General features: G+C 44.6%; 1 protein-coding gene across 2 annotated transcripts; it reads left to right on the forward strand.

Moving 5' to 3' along the window:
- The first annotated feature begins 1740 nt into the window (after positions 1-1740).
- fhl1a (four and a half LIM domains 1a) lies at positions 1741-12298 on the forward strand. 2 transcript variants are annotated; one of them, XM_067247203.1, is made up of 6 exons: positions 1741-1874; positions 9984-10165; positions 10718-10895; positions 11067-11236; positions 11316-11502; positions 11580-12298. In XM_067247203.1, exons 2-6 carry the CDS (start codon positions 10010-10012, stop codon positions 11732-11734), a joined length of 846 nt encoding a protein of 281 aa, XP_067103304.1. In that variant the 5' UTR covers positions 1741-1874; positions 9984-10009; the 3' UTR covers positions 11735-12298. The 2 variants fall into 2 exon arrangements, with proteins under 2 accessions (XP_067103304.1, XP_067103303.1); XM_067247202.1 differs by lacking the exon at positions 1741-1874 and adding an exon at positions 7078-7186.
- The last annotated feature ends 1217 nt before the right edge of the window (positions 12299-13515 follow it).

A 13515-nucleotide genomic window follows, 5' to 3' on the forward strand; every position in this document is an offset into this window, starting at 1 on the left:
TTCCTCCTCTCACAACTTTAGCATTTGGCAGAGGCCCCTTTGCATTTGACTTGAAGTGGAGTTTCTGTGTGTGGTGTAGCATTTGCAGTGACTTAACAACCTCTCAGCACCTTTTCCACATCTCACCTCCCAAGGGGGATGGCACAACAACCCTCTTTAAGCTAGATTTGTGGAGTTACTTGGCAGGGCCAAGGGGAAGAGCTGCTGTTGACTCTTAGTGATCTATTCTCTTTCCATTGTTCCTCACTAGAACACCCATTCATTGTTAGTCTTAGAATTCAGCAATACATCACTTGAGGCCAGATAATTGTCTCCTCATTGTCAACAAAGGTGCTTTTACTCCTGAAGCATGAGTCATGGTTGGCTATGCCAATTGAGCAGTATGTGTTTACAGTAATTCACTGTGTTACGCAGGAATTGTTTATAACAAATTTCGATGGTAATCTTCTGTGAGGCAGAGGAGAGAATTCATGCCATAATGGACCACATGTTTGTTTCAGCTGACGCCTCTCTCTTTCTCTCCCACTCTGTCCCCCTCTCTCCCACTCTCTCTGTTAGATGACAGGAACCAGATCTCTGTGCTCTCCCTCCTCCGCCTGTGGCAGAGTGGAGCACCAGTTCTGTATTAATACACATATTTCTACCCTGATGTTGGAGAGACTCAGACACCTATAAAACATTACAGACACGACCAGTTCTGAGTTCTCTGAACGCAAACAAAAATGTCTGCTTTTCCACTTGACTGGGTGAAGGGGTCAACCACCACCTGTGACCCCTAAACCTCCAGAGAGTGAGATTTGTATGATTTACATAGATTTGGGATTCTTGAATAGTGTTGTGGAATGTTGTAGAGAAACATGTAGCTGGCATTAAACTCATGATTTGTTAGTGGTGATGGGAGACTTCACCAATCTGCCTACCTTGCCAATGAAAGTGTATACTCTATAAAACGAGGTATTTATATTGAGTCTGTGTCATTTTGGACCGCCACCATAACTATTTTAAAGGGGGGATAGTTACAGTCAGACAGGCTCAGTTCTCTGCCATACCTACTAGGGGCCCATGAGACAGCTAATCCTTCAGAAGCTAAAACATCCCTGCTTGGACCCACTCAAACACAACAACAGGATTTATAAAGTCATGGAAATCCTTGCATGGTCGATACCATTAAGAATCGATGCATTCCACTGAAAACATTGTTGACATGAGGGAGGAGAGTATAGCGACTGCATCATGTTGTATTCTAAAATACGGTTGGTAAATTGGGTTTCTGCCACATCGGTATCTTTACCATGGCTTTACTATTCTTTTTCAGTTGTTTACGCTTGAAGAAAAGTTTCTGATGTATTTACTTTAGGCTCAGAGTGACTCATCTTGCTGTAAGCTTTCTTTGTAGAAGATGTGCATTACCAAAGAAGGAGATGAAGGAACACCAACATGGAAACCTAAGATGATACAATAAAGCATGTACACTCAGTCTGTGAAACGGTTCCCTTATTTTTCATGAGCTGGATAGTTAAATAAACAATCTTCGGAAGTATGACAAAGAAAATACAAATAATCTAAAGAAGATGTGCATATCATATAAAAGCTTGAACTTTTTCTCTTTGTTATGCATGACTGCAACGTTACTAAAAACGTATAGCGTTTTGCCTATTTCTTCCATTACCAGTGTATAGCCAACGAGAACTTTATAGCGACAGCTTGTAAATTCCTGGCTGAGGTCATTGTTGATATTCGTAGAGGTTTGGATCATATCCTGAAGGTTTTTTTCGCTACTCCCTCTTGCATTTAAAGACCGTCAGCGCCGCAGCCAAAACAGTTTGTCGCACAAGTGCTGAGAGAAAGGAGCGCATCTTCAAGCTCGTGGAAAGGTGAGTCTATACCTATCTGCAATTTCCATTGAAATATAAATAATCCACCAATAATCTCAACTTTAGCTAAACTTTTTTTTAATGTGGCCATTAAGTTGTCAAGTTAGCGTGGACAAAACAAAGATCGTTAAATAGAATCTCTAAACACTCTTAGAAACTAAAGACGCATGTTCGGTTAGACGTTTTAGACATGAACAAATGATATGAATATATTGCGCTCAAAGTTGTTGGCAAGTGGACAGATGTCAATGGAATTTTTATTGACTTTGGTGAGTGACTTCCTAAACCGTCACATGTTTGGTCCCTTTACTTATTTTCTTTTTTCGTCTCGGAATTGTTTCTATCCACTTGTAAAATAAAATGAAACATTCTTGGTCATGAAACATGACCTTTAATCGAAACGAAATTAGGAAAATACTTTTTATATATATATAACATTTTTCGCACTTCTACAAACACATCTCCTATTCATGTAGACCTAAGAAAAGACAACTACCGTGATAGATTGAGATTGCCCAATGCAATGTTCTTCTAGGTCCTAAACACTTCAGAAACACACAAAGGCTAGCCCTTACCACTGGTCTGGACCGCTTCCAGACCCCATGAATGATGTCACCTCTTCTCTGCAGCTTTTTTACACCTGGGGAGTGCCCTAACGGCAGTCTGGGACTCCTTCTCAATGGCCCAATGACATCACCATTTTAAGCAATATTAAGTGGTAAACCTTTAACCACTTTAGTATGTGGTCTGGTTTCAGTGCCCACTTTTCATTGTAACTTTTTTGTTGCTTATTTTTTCATCCATCCAGTTCAAATTAAAAACCAAAATGTCTTGCTTTGTGTTCTTCTGTGTCCTTGTCACTGTCCTGTGTTGTAAGATAAGCTTGGTGGGCATGGTTACTGCAGGGGCCTGTTCCCTGTGTCCCATGTATAGGTACAGTCAGACAGTTAGCCTTTGATCCCAGTCCAATGTTTATCCTGGGGAATTAAAGTCACACCTTTTCTACCTAGAAGCCTTCTTCTTCAATGTTTGTACATTGGAACAAGTATGTGCCTTAGTGCTCTTACAGTTGTGCCCTACTGTACATCCTTGCTCTGTGCGTGTGTGTTTATGTCAATGAGAATAGCACATGGAACCATAAAGTCATTAGCTCTCCAACTCCCTGCTGTGCAGATCCTAATTAGGCAATGTGCAGTGGCTGTCAGTGTGTGTGGCTTAGACAGAGTGAGCTGCCATTACATTCTGTTCTGCAGAGATAAAGACTGTCCTCCAAAACGTTGTCCTCACAAGCTTTGTTATTGTCAGAGAGAGAAAGAGCCATAATATGTCACACGTTTATTTGCGTTGGTGTGTCTGTTTGGAGTGGAGGCTGGGGGATTGGGGTTCACAGTAAGAGCTCTTATTGCCTTCATTCCTATTTTCTAGAGACGTAATGTGTAACTGCTATACAAACAGTACCAGACTCCTCACATCGGTGACTGGGAGTTGGCTGGACGTTTCTTATGCAATCTGACACAGTCATCCACTGGACGGTAGGGAGGGGTTGAGGTAGAGGTCAAACAGAGACTCACCCCTTCGGGAGGGAGTAAAGGAGAGAAGAGAAATAGAGAGGGAAGGTGTTTTACAAGCCTTTAATCCACTGACTGCCCCTTTAACCTTAACTGGCATCAGACAGTCTCAGTCAAGCAGACGTGCAGTTTTTGATTTTTGTGTCGATAGAAGAGTGAGTCATGTGAGAGTTCTGGTAGCTGAAGTGTTACCTGGCCCCCGTCTTTATCTGTGATTGTGTGTGATTCACAGTTGGTGCTTTATGAAATGGCAGAAACAAACACATATGGGTGATAGGCATGTCTGTGTGTGTGTGTCCAGAGACAGTAACCTTTGTGTACCCGTTGGAGTTATGTGTGGCTTGGCTGATGTTGATTCAATATCCGTATCACGTCCTGTAACTAAGGAAGTTACCGCCGTGTAGTCACCGTACTAACCGCCAGGCTGAACTCTGAGCGTCTCTTTCGAAACCACACGTATCTGGCCACAGTCAACCTCACAACTCCACCCTCACTTCCTTTGTTGCTAGGTGACCTAATGTTGATAGAATCCTGCAGCCCCTGTCACTGCCTGTGTGTGTGAGGGTTTGTGTGTAGAGATTAGGTGGGTCTATTGCTGGCCTGTCCACTGACCAGGAGAGCAGGGGGACTGAGTCACAGCAGAACCTTTAAAGAGAGGAGTCAGGTGGCTGAGCGGTTAGGGAATCGGGCCAGTAATCCGAAGGTTGCCAGTTCGATTCCCGGTCATGCCGACTGACGTTGTGTCCTTGGGCAAGGCACTTCACCCTACTTGCCTCGGGGGAATGTCCCTGTACTTACTGTAAGTCGCTCTGGATAAAAGTGTCTGCTAAATGACTAAATGTAAAGAAATGAATCCACAGATAGACTGGCCTTTTGTTTCTGTCTGGGATAGTCTAGCCATCTGCAAACTCATAAGGTATTGACTAACTGGCTGGAGATATGAATGCAAAAACATTCAAAAGAAGGGTTTATGAATCTATTGTAAAGTCTAACTGATTAATTTCAGTTAATAGTACAGCCATATAAAACCAGACTAAGACAGGAACCCAGAATGAAAGTCTGTCTAGTTCAGATCAGTTGGTGTTGTGGTCAAAAGTGCTGCAGTGCACAATGTAGACACAGGAGGAGGCTTGTTCTGGCTCTAACGACCCTAGAGACCTTCCATCAGTCTGTTCAGGAAGTAGATACCCTCCAGACTTCCTGGTTTTCTAAAGCTATCCCATGTGCACGCACACACTCACACACTGTCTACCCTGGCTTTCTCACAGTCTTTAGAGAGGTAGATATTTTGGAAACCTCTTATTTTTGCAGGACGCCAAACTCATACATAGAGAACCATGGCTTATACCGCGCACTATATCAATGTGGTTTCTGAGTTTACGGAAGTTTAACATGAACCACATACACTGACTAAGTTTAGTTATATGTCTGGTGAAGTCGTCTTTATGAGATGTTCTCTCATGATATCATAATAACACACCAGAGCTGTGGTCATATTTTGTTTTCATCTCAAAGTAAGCAGAAGACCACACCCAAGAGAATGAGGGAGAAAGAGAGAGAAGGAGAGAGAAGGAGAGCGACGGAGAGAGAAGAAGAGAGAAAACAAGAGCAAGAGTAGTATTTAACACATTGGTATATCTCAATGATTTGGTAGATTGCTTTAGTCCTGAGGAAAAAGGCATTTCAACACTTTTTTCTTAGCTTAACTCTCTCTCAGTTTTTTGCTTTTACTTGGAAAGGTGTCAGTCTGGGTTGCTGTGATGTTCCAGGCTCTGCCAGGGTGGGTGGCCGTGGATATTTCTGTCCCTCGTAAGGGCAGGACCTTAGGGACAGACAGGCTGGGGGGCAGGCGCTGGGTTCCAACCCTATTGTCTGCCTAGAGAACGCACACTGCCCGCAAATTAGCCTGTCTGATCGCCGTCAAACGCCCCCCACACAAAACACACGCTCATAGAAACACACATACACACCTGTACTTCTGTTGTCACAACTGCATAAACAGACATTCTATATTGATGGTCGTGGCATTCCTGCGGCTCTCAGTCTTTGGAACCATTTGACCTCCAGGACTAGGGTACCATGAGTGGTCTATAACAGCTGATGAATGACACAAACCCTGGACAACTTTAATCAACACAACAGCTGCCAGAGCCAGGAAGAGATGGGCGGCTGGAGGGGAGGGTACAGGGTAGAGTCTGAGAGACGCTGTATTGGGGGATGAAAAAAATGAAGAGAAATTAGAGTGAGTACATTAAACAGCGGAGACAGAAAATGACTTGGGGGGGGGTGTAAGTGGTGTCTTTGTCTGTGGCGCCGGCCTGATTATTAATGTTTCTATGTGGGTTTGCTAATTGAGGAACAGATTAAACATGTGGAAAAGCAGAACTAACACAGCTTTCAGTTTGTAATTGGCTGGATCCAATCTGCTATTGCAGTTTTTATTCAGGACAAACTCTCAAAAATATGCATAAACACTCACATTCACTCAGAGTCATCAACCATTGAAAACAATAGACAACATAACTATTTACTTGGGTCAGTGACTTTATATTGCCTCTTAATCATCTCATTGGGTTCCTGGCCCAGTAAATGTTCTAGAAATCACCACCCCAGTTCCCATCATTACTAAGTTTTCTTCGGCACCACTCTCTTTCTCTGTCGTAAAATCTTTCTCTCCTCAGTCTGTCTGTCTCTCCTCCCTCTCTCCCTCTATTTAACCCTTTTCTAGCTTTACCTCTTTTTATCATCTGTATTGTAGGTCCGCTCCAGGCTTCAGACCGGATGGTAGGAGTGTTGACTGTGCAGTGTGTAGCCCAGAAAGCCTCTCATGCTGTGCTCTGCACCCGGATCAGAGCTCCATAACCACCCCACTCCTTTCAAGGAAATAGCTTCTCAGGGCCGCTGGGTCATGAGGGAGAGGAATTCAACATTGAAAAATGAAGTAAATGTTCTTCTCTTGTGTGTGAGAGCGGATGAGCCTCGGCTGGCACCTCTCAGATGCATAGTTTTCAGAAGACATCATTATTTTATGTAAATACAGACACACGAGCATGCGCATGGCTGCACACGCACACACACAAACATATTCACAGCGTCTTGAGTAGACCAACAACAAGTTTGTGTGATGATGCAAACCATACACAAACCGAGGTGTACCCAAGACCTGATTCACATACTGTTTACATGACGCTCCCCTGCCACTCTAGTAGTATCCATTCTCTGCTGCATGACTCCTCCCTTGATACTTTGTGTTAATTAGTCTGTGTGGACCTCATCACTGCCTCGACACTAACAGAACATGACGTTGGGCCAGTGGGCTTATCTTTAGTCCTCAGAGGTCCTCATTGTAGATCCCTCAAACCCCTTGTAGTACCTCTGATGTCATCGCCATGGAATCAGATCTCTCTTACTATCCTCGCCTAGGTCTGTCACTGACCCCACTACACCCTATTCTGTAGAGGCATGATACCCTTACATGGAGAGGATGGTTCATGGTTGGATTTGGGGGTGGGGTGGGGTTGGATGGGCTGGGCTGGGGGGTAGAGGATGGGTGTGGGCAGGGCACGGGTCAGAGGAGGGTATATAGCCCCATACCTTGGTGGGGGGGGGGTGTTCCTCTCTCTGGGTCTTCTGTGGATACTACTCTCTCCTTGTTAGTTGGGCTCTGTCTTTCTCTTTTCATCTCTCTTTCTATCTTAGTCTCTCTCCATCTCCCGGACTTCACCATGACCTACAGACACTCAGGTAAAGAAGGAGACTGGGGGAGGTGTGGAGGGATGCTGAAATGGTTCTTCCGGGGATAACACTTGGTTAACACAGGATAGCTAAGCTACAGTATAGTTTTCACATTGGAGCTGGAGAAGTTTTACTAACATCAGTGAGGCTTAAATTGAATGAGTTAAGGTCCTCTGGCAGTTTGTGCTATGTCAAGGATAGGCTTGGTGAATGCACTTTTGTGGTATTGATGCAGTTTTAAGAGATAGCATTTGGTTATATAGCTTTTAATCATCACTGAACAACAAGGATTAATTCCATGGTAATTGAATGAGCTCTCTACAGGCATATTATATTCGACAGTGAGCAAGCTGTTCAACAGTGTGTTTGGTTTGATTGTTCTATAATATCTTGGAGGTCACAGATGGCCCTTTGACCAGAGCTGTTGATGTTATTGACTCACACGACCCCCCTGTGTTGAGTGGTTCAGCTTTGATGAACCGTAAGAGCATCCATCTACACCAGTGTGTGGCTATCTCTGGCACCATTCTGACTCACCACCCAGCCTTCTCTCACTCTGACCTTTCACTGTGAAGTGCAGTGTTCTCCCCCCAGAGACCCAAGTGGTAAACTCCAACCCCTCCTGAACTTACTGTTGGTGCATACCATGGCTGTTTCTGTGGGGGCAGCTGTTTTATAATCCCCTTCTGAAAGGCTTAGTGCTCAATCACTGGACATTTATACGCTGACAATGGTTCCAGTGGCTCTGACCTCAAAATCTTCACCAGACCAAGAGTCTACATGTTCTCCTGTGAGCTCAAGTACTCAGTATGGAATTTGGATCATTTGGATCGTTTATCTGGCTTTTCTCCATTGTGTTAAAATAACATGACACTGACCTCCTGACTAGACCATTGGCCTGCTCCTGCCAGTTGGATTCAAATCAACTAATCCTGTTTGGTCTGTATCATTGCTGATGAGGGGGGGGTCATCCTTCTGGTCCAGCTGCAGATAGGCTTCTTTCAGTCGTGTGGTCCATCCATCCATCTACACCAGCCCCCGCAGCTTGGAGCACATACCTCAGAGCCTGAGGCTTCTCCTCAACACACGCACACAGACACACTTACACACATCATTTACAGAGCTGCAAAACATTCTCATAAATATTTGCTGTGTTTCTATGGTTACCAGAATATAATGTCATTTTGTCAAGGGTATTTCCTCCCTCCATCACTCTTGTGGTTCAAACAGGATTAGAAAGTAGATATTACAATCATTTAACATAAATGTCAAAGAAATTACAGTTCAAATTGAATTATAGCCTTGCTTGTGTGTACTGTTGACTATCCTTTTGACATAACGTCTTGCAGAATTGCCTGACTAGCCTTAAATCAGAGTTCAGGTAACATCTTTACTGAAAGGTCAATCAAGGCAAGAAGCCACATACTCACACACACTCTCTCTCGCACCCACACACACCCTTAACAAACATTCGAAAAAGCTACTAGAGCCTGTACTGTGGTGGTGCCTGTGAATGTTCCCTGCTGCCTGTTGGGATGGGAATGCCGGAATGTTGATGAGAGGAGCGAAGGGACTACTCTGTTTACAAAAACAACCAATGATATCTCGCTAGCTAGACGAGAGACAAAAGGGTTGAGAGAGAGAAAGGGAGGGGGAGAGAGAGAGAGATGGAATGGAGGGAGTGGGGGAGCCAGGCTTTCTAAAAATAAGATGAAAAACTTTCCAGCAAAGCCTGATAAAGCAGCAGCCGTGGAGAAACTGGGTGACTTCATAGTGCAGCTCTGTTCAGGCCCACAGACACTGGGTGACTTCATAGTGCAGCTCTGTTCAGGCCCACAGACACTGGGTGACTTCATAGTGTAACTCTGTTCAGGCCCACAGACACTGGGTGACTTCATAGTGTAACTCTGTTCAGGCCCACCGACACTGGGTGACTTCATAGTGCAGCTCTGTTCAGGCCCACAGACACTGGGTGACTTCATAGTGCAGCTCTGTTCAGGCCCACCGACACTGGGTGACTTCATAGTGTAACTCTGTTCAGGCCCACAGACACTGGGTGACTTCATAGTGTAACTCTGTTCAGGCCCACAGACACTGGGTGACTTCATAGTGCAGCTCTGTTCAGGCCCACAGACATCTGTGGGCCACGTTGACCCCCCTCACCGGGCTCCACACACCTCCCTCAGCGGTCTGGCATGCTGTGGTTAAGCGGTGCTTGGCTGTGCTTGATTAGAGGACACACTGTGGGGGTACATCTTGAACATGTATACCTTCCTGCTGTTCTGTCTTGTTATGGTGTACAGGACAGGGTTGTGTGTGTGTGTGTGTTTATTTGAAATATCTTTAAGGAGCATGTCGTTTACACTGTAGTTTTATTGTGTTCACGTCATGGATGGATGATGTCATAGTCAGCTGTGTAACCTTTGAGGGATTTACTTGTAAGTAATGTATCAGAATGTTGAGAGATGTATATCTTACTAAAGTACTAAGATGGTATATTAGCCATGGATTGCATGGTGAGTTCTCTCCAGTATTAGAGTGGGTCTGGTATGATGTTGATCAAATCTAAATATGAACAACACTGCCCCTCTGTGGTAAATCAGTACAACATCATAATACAATAATTGAAATCTACAGCTTGGATTTTAATAATCAAGTATAAATTTATGAAGCCTCCCTTGATGAAAAGAAACCATTAAAATGACCTTCAAATGTCCCATCTAGGACTTCACTTAATCTGGTCTGTGGAACTAGCCTTGAAAGTCTGTCAGCCATTAAATCTCATCCCTGTGTCATGTTTCTAAAGGGCCGAAGAGCTATCTCACCTCCACAATGACCGAACGCTTCGACTGCTACTATTGCCGTGACAACCTGCAAGGCAAGAAATACGTGAAGAAGGATGAGAAACACGTGTGCACCAAGTGCTTCGACAAACTGTGTGCCAACACCTGCGCAGAGTGTCGCCGTCCCATTGGTGTCGATGCCAAGGTGGGTGTGTGAGACAGAGAGACAGAGAGAGACAGAGAGAGAGAGAGAGAGAGAGAGAGAGAGAGAGAGAGAGAGAGAGAGAGAGAGAGATGCATGCGTTTGTGTCCAGGCGTCTTTCTTTGTTTTTATGGCTCAATAATAGAATCAGCAACCAAGCCCTTGGGCTCCAGTTCAGATTAAAGCCTGGACGACATTATTCGTCCCTCCTCCGCCATGAGCATCATCACACACGCCACTGATCTCCAGTCCCAGATCCTTACGTGTGAGGAACACACTATCAATGCTAATGAGGTCTGAAGTGTTTGTTCCGTGTCCATTCTCGTTCCGTGAGAGTGGACATGTGGGCTTTCAGCCCCTTCACAGAGCGCTGCTCTCCAACTGACACTCGGTGCCTTCCAAATGGGACAGGCTCAGTTCTCCAACAGAAATCTGTGAAATGTAAAAATATAAGTGCAAATCCATGAAAAATGATCCTCCAACTGAACAGGAAGAAGGTTGTTTTCGGTATCATGTGATCCTTCCTCCCCCTCTCCCCATCTCTTTCCTGTCCAGGAACTGCACCATAAGAACCGCTACTGGCACGAGGACTGCTTCCGCTGTGCCAAGTGCTACAAGCCGCTAGCCAGCGAGTCCTTCAGCGCCAGGGACGATGGCAAGATCATGTGTGGCAAGTGCGGCTCTCGCGAGGATGGCAACCGGTGCCAGGGCTGCTACAAGGTGGTCATGCCAGGTTGGTACACACATGGGTTCACAGCAACTGATACGGCACGCTTCAGTTACATCTGTTGTGTACACTGTGTTTTGCATGTTTCCATGTGGCAGCAACCAAAGCACGTCTGGAGTGTGGACAATGCATGTTTCTATTATATTCCAGTGACACTGACACGCGTGTGACTTGCAGGATCAAAGAATGTGGAGTATAAGAACAAGGTCTGGCATGAGGAGTGTTTCACCTGCTATGACTGCAAGAAGCCAATCGGCACCGAGAGCTTCCTGACTAAGGGCGATGACATCTACTGCGCTCCCTGCCACGACAAGAAGTTTGCCAAGAAATGCTTCCATTGCAAGCAGGTAAACACGAGATACCTTCACCCTTCCAGATGTCTTTTTGAGCTCCAATAGCAACCCCTCCATCCCCTCCTTCCCTCAGGCCATCACCTCAGGGGGTCTTAGCTACCAGGACCAGCCCTGGCACTCTGAGTGCTTTGTGTGTCGTACCTGCCGTAAGCCCCTGGCCGGGGCGCGCTTCACCTCCCACGAGGAGCATGTTTACTGTGTGGACTGCTACAAGACCTCTGTGGCCAAGAAGTGCAATGCCTGCAAGAACCCCATCACAGGTGAGGTAACACACACATACACACTCGCACACACTCAGATCGTGGACTAATTCCTGGTCTTCACTCACCTCCTCCAGGGTTTGGCCACGGGACCAACGTGGTGAACTATGAGGGTCACTCCTGGCATGAGTACTGCTTCAACTGCAAGAAGTGCTCCCTCTCCCTGGCCAACAAGCGCTTCGTCATCAACGAGGAGGACATCTACTGCCCCGACTGTGCCAAGAAGGTGTGAGCCGCCCAGTGAGGGGCAGGTGCTCCGATCAGTTTAGTGACATGACAAAACAACTGATGTGTACTGGATCCATAAGGGTATTTTGAAAGGAAATAGTTAAAACTGCAGAGCATGAATATGATTTAATGAAGTTTGAATATAAACCTAGGTATCTCTCAGTGTTCAGTATCAGTGCACGTTGTCAGATACTAACAAACATCAACTGGTTTGCTTTTGTAGGCTTGCAATGTGACTTACTAAAAAGCTTGGCCAATATTCAGAACCATGTAGCCCTATTAGTAAATGACCTTTTCCGTGTTTCACTGTAACTGTTATAAGAAGACAAACATGACATTTACTTGTTGTAAGCGCAGATGCTTCTTGAAGTATATACTATACATGCTTTACCGGATAATGGTGCAGAGATGTGAAAGGTATCTCTTGAAGGGTATTGTAAGGTTTTCATTAGACACATATAAAGGGGACTCTGCTTATGCATTCTGCTCATATAGCATTCTGAGGTGGTGTGACAATTTGAAAGTAAATGCACAAGATGGCTAAATAAAGGCAAATAAAACTCTAGAATGATTGCAGTATTCATTATTTTCACAGGCACTTCCTACAATGCAAACAGACTAATAAAAAAGAGCCTTTTACTTTGCAAAACTTTATTCTTTAACAGTTCATATTTTCTCAGTACATTTTAGAGATATTTACAAATATATTTTTGTGGACTTTGTTAGGTGTGTAGAGCCACTGGAGAGCAAATCATATTCACACTGTGGCTGGATCTGGTAGAATGATTGTCATGGCCGAGGTAAGGACACGTGACATTTCTTTTTATTAATTGTAACAAAATAAAACCTATTCTCAATCTAAGGCACCGTTCTATTCTACCGTCATGGCGTCTGTCATAAAATTGAGAACAGTTAGCTCCATTTTCGCAGAAAGCCAATGAACAGGACCAGGAATCTGTTCCTTGAAGCAGCTTCTGCCCTGTAGGTTCTCACTGGGACTGAGGGGTTCCACTGACCAAGTGAACGACGCACACATGCAGATGAACAGTAACGACCCTGTGTTTCATTTGAAGAACCTGGGAACCACATGTTCTTGGAATAAACAGATGAAGGTTTGTTAGGACTCAGATGGGGGTTGAAAACAAGGCCTGGCTTGGAGGAGCCAGTAAAGGAACATGTTTCATTTACTTCTAGAAAACACCACAACTCTCACTAAACTGGGCCTGAACAGTAAGGCTTCTTCTCAGGAACCTAACGGTAATTCAGAAAGCCTTCATGCGCCTTTGAAACGTCAAGAAAAAAATTATTTGCTTGTGAAACCTAAAAACAGGCTGCTCTAAGCGTGTTAATGGATTAAGGGCTGTTAAATAAGTCTGCAACATTCTTTATGCTTATGAATCAAAGCTCAGCTCTAGGGCCACTAGTCTAGACAGATGGGGTGTGTATAAAGCCGTTTCAGAGCCTTCTGGTTTAATAGCATGACAATCTGAGTCAATAGGCTACGAGGCGAAAAAAAAACAAGGTCCCCAAACCACTCTGTTTGGACGATTCAAGCATAGGGAATTCAAGCTTCAACACAGCTTTTTTTTCTTTTGTTTTTGTATTATTATTATTATTATTTAATTTTTTAGAAACCCAAAACGAAAGACGGCACAAACACTATCACAGACTGACCGAATAACATTTGTATCCGACTGCAACCTTCCACAGCATGTATCCACACATCACAAAAGCACCTCAACTTCCATCAGTCCGCCCTACCACCCTACCAAGGCAATGTCAAGA

Source organism: Osmerus mordax, chromosome 12, assembly GCF_038355195.1.
Source record: "Osmerus mordax isolate fOsmMor3 chromosome 12, fOsmMor3.pri, whole genome shotgun sequence".
In the NCBI taxonomy this organism is placed as follows: domain Eukaryota; kingdom Metazoa; phylum Chordata; class Actinopteri; order Osmeriformes; family Osmeridae; genus Osmerus; species Osmerus mordax.